The sequence below is a fragment of the Quercus suber genome, unplaced genomic scaffold (assembly GCF_002906115.3).
Source record: "Quercus suber isolate HL8 unplaced genomic scaffold, Cork oak 2.0 scaffold_232, whole genome shotgun sequence".
In the NCBI taxonomy this organism is placed as follows: Eukaryota; Viridiplantae; Streptophyta; class Magnoliopsida; order Fagales; family Fagaceae; genus Quercus; species Quercus suber.
This window is the reverse complement of record NW_027069689.1, coordinates 678,181-688,419: the sequence shown is the minus strand read 5'-3', so window position 1 is coordinate 688,419 and position 10,239 is coordinate 678,181. Positions and strand designations below refer to the sequence as shown.

The 10,239-nt window shown below is 35.5% G+C and overlaps 1 protein-coding gene across 1 annotated transcript; it reads left to right on the top strand.

The window, feature by feature from the left end:
• The first annotated feature begins 221 nt into the window (after positions 1-221).
• On the top strand, positions 222-8,504 carry LOC111988502 (probable histone-arginine methyltransferase 1.3). Its single transcript, XM_024020306.2, is given in 16 exon segments — positions 222-673; positions 1,201-1,263; positions 1,574-1,676; positions 2,398-2,541; positions 2,732-2,835; positions 2,977-3,075; positions 3,170-3,239; positions 3,341-3,437; positions 4,323-4,377; positions 5,768-5,851; positions 6,464-6,541; positions 6,971-7,074; positions 7,210-7,382; positions 7,457-7,465; positions 7,468-7,607; positions 8,130-8,504. Coding segments are annotated over 16 exon segments (1,626 nt in total). The 5' UTR covers positions 222-472; the 3' UTR covers positions 8,232-8,504.
• Positions 8,505-10,239: the final 1,735 nt, after the last annotated feature.

Sequence of the window (10,239 nt, the reverse complement as noted above, 5' to 3'; positions counted from 1 at the left end):
ACAATTAAATCAATCTTCAAAATCAAACGCATAAGATACTTTTATTCACAACTCAATCCATCTCCACCCAATCACAACTCGAAACGTCATCGAATATACCAAAACCCACGTGTGAGCATATTGCACCCAAAAATCAACGACAACACAAAAGAAGAGCGCGTCTAAAACCCAATGGCACAATAGAAAATAGAAATACACACAGAGTATAAAAGCCAAAGGCTTTAGTGTTTCTTTGTTTTCTGTCTCTCTTTGGCTTTGGCGGCTCTCAAAAATTTTTCGAAGCTTTTGCTTTGCTCTCTCACTGAAACCCTAATTTTCTCTCGCAGAAGATAATTTTTTTTCACACAAAGAGACTCGTAGAGACAAATATAAAGCTATAATTTCATATATATTTGTTTATCTTTGAGAGATTTTGATTTTCTTTGCATTGAAAATTGGAAATTTTTGGACCTGAAGCTTGAAGAGAACGATAATGGAGGGTCCGGTAGGGCAAAAGGAGAAACAGCAAGAGTTCACTTTGGTTTCAGTCTCGGACCTCGCTTCGTGTTCTTCGGAATCTCAGTCTAAGCCAGTGGTGGCTCGGTTCTCCGACGATTCTGGACTCGCCGAGCTTCGATTTCACAAGGAGTCTGAATCGGCTGCTGCTATCAATGTTGATCTTCGAACTGCTCAGGTTTGGCTTTGCTCTTTACGATTTTGTTATCTGTTTCAGTTTTTTAATTTATTGTTCGTTTGGTTGCTGAGAAAGTGGAGGAAAAGAAAGGAATGGAAAAGGAAATAGATTAAAATTTAGAGCATTATCGATGTTTTTATTTTATACTTGAATGAGCCAAATAAATTCAAGTGTTGTGTTAATCAATGTGGTGTTTGTGTGCGTGTGTGTGTTTTTAAGAGCGAATACTCTTTACTCTTTTCTTTTGGTTTTAGCTTTGTTTTGGTTTGATTGTTCGTTTGGTTGCTGAGAAAGTGGAGGAAAAGAAAGAAATGGAAGAGAAAATAGATTAATTATTTTGAGCATTATTGTTATTTTTTGTTATTTAGTGAATAAAATAAGTTTATTGAGCCAAATAAATTCAAGAATTTCTTATTTTATTATTTTGGCTATATGTATACATTTTTGTTTTTTATTTATTTATTTTAAATCAGTGACGTTGTGCATAAGAGGAGTATTTTTATTTATTTATTTATTTTGTGTTTCAGATATTCAAATTAAGCTCTGTTCAATCAGTTTGCCTTACTGAAGGGTCTGATTCCACTGAGGAGGTACGGAATACAATTTGAATTTATAAATGTTATAGTTTATATAGATAGATAGATTTGTACTTAATATTGCTGAGTGAGAATGTGGTGCACTAGAAATATCCTTGCGTGTGCGTGAAGATAAGTATCTTAACTTTATTTGGGTCTTTGCTTGGAAAACTGTGATCTAACCAGTGCATTTCTGCTGCATTTTACTTTTTAAAATATGCAAATTGATGATGATTAAGGTTATGTTTGATGTATACTTGTAATGTAAGATTGTTGAAGCATTGTGAAATGCTCACGTCTCTTAACAGTATTACTTTTGAAGCAGAAGACATCATATTCAAGGGGAGTCACTGTCCAATTTAGAAATGAAGAGGAGAGCAGAGCCTTCCATTGTGCATTTAAGCAATGGAAAGAGGAAGTTCTTGAAGGTGCTGCTTTGAAAATTTGCTCTCCCCTGCCCCCTTTCCACTGGTTTGAAATAGATGATCAGATAAAATGAATAGATAAACAATAAAGAAAGGAGTTGCGAAAACTTAGTTTGTTTTATAACTCCAGTTATTTCTTCGTAAGTTGGTTGAAGTTTGCAGGCAGGATGCTTATTATTTAGATTTATGAGATATGGGAAAAATGAAATGCCTCAATGTTATATCTTATTCCGATATCTTTATGCATTACAATACCTTTTTTTCCCCATCTGGTGGATATGCTCTTTAATGAAAATGGGGAGAACTTAGCATTTAATTAGATTATACAACTTACAATGGTCATTAATCTGTGGAGGAGCTAGTTTGGAAAAAAAGAATCTGAGTATCATGGTAATTTGCTAATTTGTAAGAGAAATTTTATGCGGTTAGATTTGATACACTAATGTCATTTAGGTTAAATTCTGATTGTGCATCTGATGCCTCTTAAATCTAAGCTGTGACCCTGTTGGTTGTGTGAGAGACAGAAATGTGTTTTTGGGTATCTGCAGCAAACAGTTCATATATAATGGCATAAAAAAAAGGAATAAAAAAATCAATGCATATTCTTATGCTATTTATACTTTTTTCAGAGTTCTGCTTGTTCTGTGAAGTTGTGTTTTTAATGTACTTGCACATTACGTTCTATACCTATCTTCTAATTGTGTGTTTTTCTCCCCTTTTTCAGGCAAAGCATTACCAAATGGAACAATTTCAGCTACTAAAAGCAAGTTTGATGACAAAATAGAGGCATCTTCTGCTAAAATGTATTTCCATTATTATGGACAGTTGTTGCATCAGCAAAATATGTTACAGGATTATGTGAGAACAGGTAATTTCACCAGGCTATGATCTGTTCACTGAATTATCTTACATTACATTCACTTTTAAATTTCCACTTGAGATAATCCTTTATGCTGCAAATTCATATTCTACATGTATATTATCAGCTTGTACATGAATATGCCAGAAAAAAATGGCATAGTGGATATGTTATTGAATATTAATAATCTTTGTCTCAGGAACCTATTATGCTGCTGTTATTGAGAACCGGGCAGATTTTATTGGTCGTGTAGTGGTTGATGTTGGCGCCGGCAGTGGTATTTTGTCATTATTTGCTGCTCAGGTAAACCTAGCTATTTAGCCAACTAAGTTTATTCTGCCATGTGCAGTGATGCATCTTTGTGTCTTGTGTGTGGATATATATCTGTGGTGATTTATTTTCCCCATTTTGGTTGATGTTATTTCTCTTTTCTGCCCCAACTAGGCTGGTGCAAAACATGTTTATGCTGTGGAAGCATCTGAAATGGCAGAATACGCACGAAAGCTTATTGTTGGGAATCCATCATTGGGTCAACGGATTACTGTAAGATGTTATCATGTCACTTTTAACTTTCTGCCAATGTGAATATTTGTCGGTTATCTCATTCAGTTCATGGCACTATGTCACCTAAATATAGGTAATTAAAGGTAAAGTTGAGGAAGTTGAATTGCCAGAGAAAGCAGATATTCTGATCTCAGAGCCAATGGGTAAGCTTATAATTAACAACAGAATCAGCTTAGAGTGTTCTCAAAATTTAGTGGTTACTGTGTGTTTTTCTGATATAGAATTTTCATTTATATGATTATAGGAACATTGTTGGTTAATGAAAGAATGCTAGAGTCCTATGTGATTGCAAGAGATCGGTTTCTTGTTCCTAATGGGAAAATGTTTCCTTCAGTTGGAAGGTAAATCCAACCCTTTAAATGGCCTCTTATCTTCTGTTTGTCTGGGCTTCTTTTTACTTAATTGCTGCTAGTTTTATCATGTCTGCCTCAAATTTATACTATTCTCTTGAAATTAGAAAAATGATTTCTTATTCAAAAATAATATGCTCCCTCCTTTCCAAAATAGATGGGGATGCTTTTCTCTTTGGATTGTTTCAATATGTATGAGTTTCCAAAAAAAATGAAAGATTATCCATATGACTTTCCATGTTACCCTTCGAAAACACCATTCTTTGCCCAACTAAGGTCATTTTAGGAAGATTGTTATAATTAGTTTGTTTCATTAAAATGTGTACCATTTGCAAACTCCTATCTATTTTGATATGGACTACTGAATGTGTAGTTTGTGAATGGGAATTTTATTTACTTGCAATTGCTATGGTTGTTTGTGATTCATTGTTGTATTTTTACGCAATTATGAAATTAGCACTTGCAGATTTGGCTGACCATCATACTGACATTCTGTGTCCTCTTAGAAGATTTTTCAATTTAATTCTTGATACTGATAAATGTATGTTGCTTCTATTTGTCCTTTTCTGTAACATCATAACAGCAACATCTAACGTAACTCTCATAGTCTGGTTTTTTAATTCCTGTCCTTATCTTTTTGTGTTTGCTAATGAGTCCCATAAAACTAACTCTGAAAATTTGGAGGTAGTGAAAAATGTTCAAGACCATGAATACTTTAAATATTTCATTATTATGTTGTTAGTTTATGTCAAATGAGGATCATTAGGTTTGCACTTTTTTATGTCCTCTTAGAGTATTGTGGATTGAATTTGATTTATAATTTCTTACATCTGTTACTTTTGGGTTCTAATTATTTTATGTTGATTACTCATGTAGGATACATATGGCACCTTTCAGTGATGAATATTTGTTTGTTGAAATTGCAAATAAGGTGCGTATTTGAAGTGATTTTGCTATAATTATCATTGCTATGTTCTTTGTACTTAATGAAGCAAAAATAATTAGGGCTAAATACTCAGAATTGGTATCAGTAAAATTGGAAGAGATTTATCTTTTTCTAAGAGGGGCTCTTTGAGGAATATAACTGCTACCCTTTATGTGGTTTTTCTAATCCTTTGTTACCTTTCACCAAAAAGAAAGGGAATGCTGTTCCAATGGCATGAAGGTTTACTTCTTCAATGCTCAGTGTCATTTTCCCCCCTGTTAAACGTGAAAAGGAAGAAGAATTTAAGAAAAAAAAAAGTAATTGGGTTCTGGGCTGTGATTGTTGAGTCCCACCAACCCCCCTCCCCCCCCCCACCAAAAAAAAAAAAAACCTTAAACAAATTCACGGTAAAGGTAGCCACATACATGCCTTCGGCATATTATATTGTTATTTATCTTTTCCAAGCCTTACTATCATTTTTCATTTGAGAAAATCTAATGTATTATTATTATTTTTGGGTGCAGGCCCTCTTTTGCAGCAACAGAATTATTATGGTGTTGATTTGACACCCCTGTATGGATCTGCATTCCAGGGATACTTTTCCCAGGTCCATAATTCTTGTATATTTCTGAAATACATTAAAGTATTGTTTCCTGTTTTGGTTGCCTTCAACAAACTTTGTCTATCTTTAAAATATGAAAGTGCATTCTGAATGATCTTATTTATATTGCTCTGTATGTGTGTGGGTGGGACCGTGGAGGTTGTGTTAAAGTAAACTTGGCACCTAAAGGTCTCTTTTATCCAGTCTTATTCATTTTTTGGAGGTTAAAGCATGGTTTTTCTGGGGAACTATATGAGATATCTTTGTAGAAAGATCGGTGACACCTTTGTAAGAACTGGTTGTCAAACTGCTAGCTTGCTTCTTCACCCTGTGAAATCTTACGAAAAATTGGTGCTCCATTTTCAGTATTAGCTCTAGAAAACTTGATCAGTCCAGTGGGATTAAAATAGAGTGGAGGACTGTTGACCTTCTTGAATGCTTTGTGAGTGATAATTAACATGCCTGAATGCTAGGGGTGTGTTTTGCTTGTTGCATGCNATGGCATGAAGGTTTACTTCTTCAATGCTCAGTGTCATTTTCCCCCCTGTTAAACGTGAAAAGGAAGAAGAATTTAAGAAAAAAAAAAGTAATTGGGTTCTGGGCTGTGATTGTTGAGTCCCACCAACCCCCCTCCCCCCCCCCACCAAAAAAAAAAAAAAACCTTAAACAAATTCACGGTAAAGGTAGCCACATACATGCCTTCGGCATATTATATTGTTATTTATCTTTTCCAAGCCTTACTATCATTTTTCATTTGAGAAAATCTAATGTATTATTATTATTTTTTGGGTGCAGGCCCTCTTTTGGCAGCAACAGAATTATTATGGTGTTGATTTGACACCCCTGTATGGATCTGCATTCCAGGGATACTTTTCCCAGGTCCATAATTCTTGTATATTTCTGAAATACATTAAAGTATTGTTTCCTGTTTTGGTTGCCTTCAACAAACTTTGTCTATCTTTAAAAATATGAAAGTGCATTCTGAATGATCTTATTTATATTGCTCTGTATGTGTGTGGGTGGGACCGTGGGAGGTTGTGTTAAAGTAAACTTGGGCACCTAAAGGTCTCTTTTATCCAGTCTTATTCATTTTTTGGAGGTTAAAGCATGGTTTTTCTGGGGAACTATATGAGATATCTTTGTAGAAAGATCGGTGACACCTTTGTAAGAACTGGTTGTCAAACTGCTAGCTTGCTTCTTCACCCTGTGAAATCTTACGAAAAATTGGTGCTCCATTTTCAGTATTAGCTCTAGAAAACTTGATCAGTCCAGTGGGATTAAAATAGAGTGGAGGACTGTTGACCTTCTTGAATGCTTTGTGAGTGATAATTAACATGCCTGAATGCTAGGGGTGTGTTTTGCTTGTTTGCATGCATGCATGTAGTATTTCATTGTTTGTTCTGAAGTTAATATTCTTCTGTTGTAATAACTATTTACTACAATCTGGTGATGCTTTAGTATTTGATGGGTCCTGTTTTGCTCTTCACACAGCCTGTGGTAGATGCTTTTGATCCAAGATTATTGGTCTCTTCTCCAACGTGTCATGTGTTAGACTTCGCAAAATCTAAGGTATGACTTACCTTTTTGGAGATCTTGTGCTTTTTAGCTATACATGTGACATGTCACATTTACCATGTAGAATAATACCCTTCAGACTCATTGAGATACTAGTTTTTCTTCAAAAGGGATCCATCAGAAATAGAATTTTTTTGTTCATCATGAAACTTAATTTCAGCCAAAATAGTGTAATTTAGTGTGCCCTAGTGAGTTCTGCATTTTGCTTTCAAAGCATTTAGAAATGTTTCCAAGTTTTTGACAATGCAGAGCATAACATAGAAAGAAGATCTTATGTTGTACTAAGTTTCTTCTCGTAGTAGCTGTATCTTCTTCCTTGTTTAATCAGAGTTCTCTATTCATCAAAATAGTGTATTGCTTTTGATGCTTATTGTTAAATCAGAATGCAAGTCATCCGAACTTTTTCTTTGTTTCATCCTACAGGAAGAGGATTTATATGAAATTGAGATTCCATTGAGATTCACTGCTTCTGTGGGTGCTAGAGTGCATGGGTTGGCTTGCTGGTTTGACGTATTGTTTAATGGGAGGTAATCTGTTGAACTTGTTCAATAATCTCTACTTTTACATTTGCACAGGCCAGCATCGTTCCAGATTTTCTTCACTATGCATGTATGTGGGTTCCATCTGTTTAATCTGTTATTTGGAACTGCTTTGATCTGCAGTACTGTACAAAGATGGCTTACCACTGCCCCTGGTGCACCAACAACGCACTGGTACCAATTACGTTGTGTCCTTGCTCAGCCAATTTATGTCATGGCGGGACAAGAAATTACTGGCCAACTCCGCATGGTTGCCCATAATGCTCAGAGTTATACATTATATCTTACATTGATGGGTATGTTTCTGTCTTCAGTCTTGTTATACTGCTGATGTGTTTCTCTGGTAATCTAACAAGTTATAGTTCAACAGCTAAAATGTGGGCCCTGGTGCTGAACAAGGAGGAATAATTCAAGCATCATCATGCAAACTTGATCTTAAGGAGCCCTACTACAGAATGTCTCAACCACAAGCATATCCATTAGCCCAAGATCAGCAATCACATCCACTAATTAACACACAGGTATTACTTGTACCCACAACTTGAACCCAACCTTCATCCTATTCTTATAGGAAGAATAGGTACTATATGAGTTTAGTTCATTGGCATAGTTGGCAATTATTCCCTCAGAAGTTCTGAACCCAGGCCCTTGTAGTCTCTTCCGCACACAACCACCCCCCCCCCCCCCCCCCCAAAACACACATAGGTGTTTTCCCTGTGCGCACTTATTCTCACTTATAGTGTTCTTTGCATTGAGGAGAATGGAAATCAATAATTTCCGCTAACTAGTTCTGGCCTGAAGTGCTACTGTTGAGTCTCAAATGTTTGTGTAATATGCTTGAGTTTATTCATATCAACATTTCAATTTTAGCAAATTTCATTAGTTTTTTAGCTTAAAACCTGGAGCGCATAGGGCAAAACCTTAACCACTAATTATGCATGTGGCTTTCAGTTGCACATTTTCTTGCATTTGTATATGTGATAGCTGTTGATTTTGTCCTTGTCAGTGTCAAAAAAGGAGTGACTTTGGTTTATTATTGACAGGATATACAAATTCAATCTCAAGATTTTGAAGAAGCTGAGTTAATGCAGCATCCATCACCAAATTCAGGTGCTCAAATGAATTCCATGGCGGAAAATAATTAAATTTAAAAAGTGCCCGAGGAACTTTTTTAACACGGGCATCAGTTTGTATCATAAAACCTGCTTTTCCCTTGCAAGTGCAAGGAATAGGTATCAGTCCTACTCTATTGTAACACCCCCCCTCCCCTTTTTTTTCCGCCCTGCTTTTAGGTCTGATCCCTGTAGATTATGGCTACATGGTTTTACTATTTATTGTTTGTGTGGTGCAGATCCTGTACAATACATCATAATTTAACCATTTAGGTAATAAAAATACCGGTTGGTGCAGAATCAAAATCTTTAGCTTTTACCATGATTTATTGATGTGCTAATTTAAGGTATTCTACTGCTACGTGGAAGGGCCTTAATGCAAAAAAGTTCAAAATATCTGGAAATATTAGTGGCGGTGGCACTAGGGCCAGTTGAAAATAACAGGTTTGGGCCAAGCTAAGTGTCTTGTTGCCTGGGTGATAATAATTTACATTACATTGCCAATACATAAAGACCGGCAATGGGCCAATGGTACATATTGGCCCATTGCCCGGCCATATTAAGTGGCTGTGTGTTGTAGAGCCCTTTTAACAGGGGATGAATTTGTATGGGTGTATGTGGCTGATAGATCTTATGCCCCCCCTCTTGTGCTTAAGGTTTTACGTATCACGCATGTGATATTGTGTAATCTCTGGAAAAGTTGTTGGCCTTGGAACTTTTAAGTTGGTTATAGCAATATGGGGTTATGGGTGCAATTATCCATGCACGTGCACATTTGTGCTAGACCAAGCTTGTAGCTCAACTGACATCCTAGTGTTTCTAGGGATGGCAACGGGTCGGATTCGGGCCGGGTTTTTTCATACTCGGACCCGACCCGCGGGGCAAGACCCGTAGCCTGAACCCGGCCCATTTAGGGTACCGGGTTTTTTTTGGGGCCCGGACCCACGGGCCCCGCAGGCCCCGTTTAGGAATTGGGCCCAAACGGAGCCCAACCAAGAAAAAAAAAAAAAAATTGAGAATCAGACCTAATTTTGGTTATTTGATTGTTCCGATTTTAAAACCATGTAACCAAGTCATCAAAGTTATTGAACTAAAATTACAACTTTTAATATTAGTAAAACTAAAATGATACTGTATCAAACTTGTAAGTTTATTCTTGCCTAATATTAATTTTTTTTTTTTAAATAGTTTATTTAAATTGGTATTATTTCAAATAATATAATTTTATAAATTCAGCCACGTTTAGCATTTTTTTCCCCAAAAAGGAAGAAAAAAAAATTAGACAGATAGAAAGTGCTAGTTACTTATGATTATTCTTGAGTTCTAAATCCCCAGTGTTTTAGATACTACTGGATCCTTCGAAAATTGCATCAGTCACAAGTTATAGAATATAAACACATCTCGATTTTATTTTTAGATATAATTTTCATACATTACAATTGAAATGTATTATTATTATTATTATCCAGACCGCAGTACACATAGAAAAGCTTCCAACTTTACATTAGAATTAGTCAATGTTTAATCTTTGAGCAAGTAACAAAACTCTACTTATTCAAAAAAAAAAAAAAAAAAATTCCACAACTCGAACCAAAACAAAAGAGCGACTTCCAAAGAATTTCATTTTTGATCATTTCACAGGGACATTATTTCCATTTCCCCTACCCCAAAAATTGAAGTCATATGGGAGACCAAAAAAATTCCTGGTAGAGTCAATTTTAGAAAATTAACCTTAACATTAAAAGCAATGAAAAAAAACAAAGTAGAGCTTCATACATTATCATTGTACTCCACAGCTCATCAACCCCATTTGCAATGGAAATGATTACAATGGAAATGATCAGATTCAAAATCAACTTTGTTACAAAGCAAGCCCAATATTCATAAAATCAAAATGGTCCTGGATTACACATTTACACCCAAAAAATCAAAAATCAAAAACCAACACCATCTCTCATTCTATCTGTCTCTAAAATTTGAGAAACCCAACACCATCAAACTGAAGAAAATACCTGAAGAAAATCTGATCCTCTCTAATTTG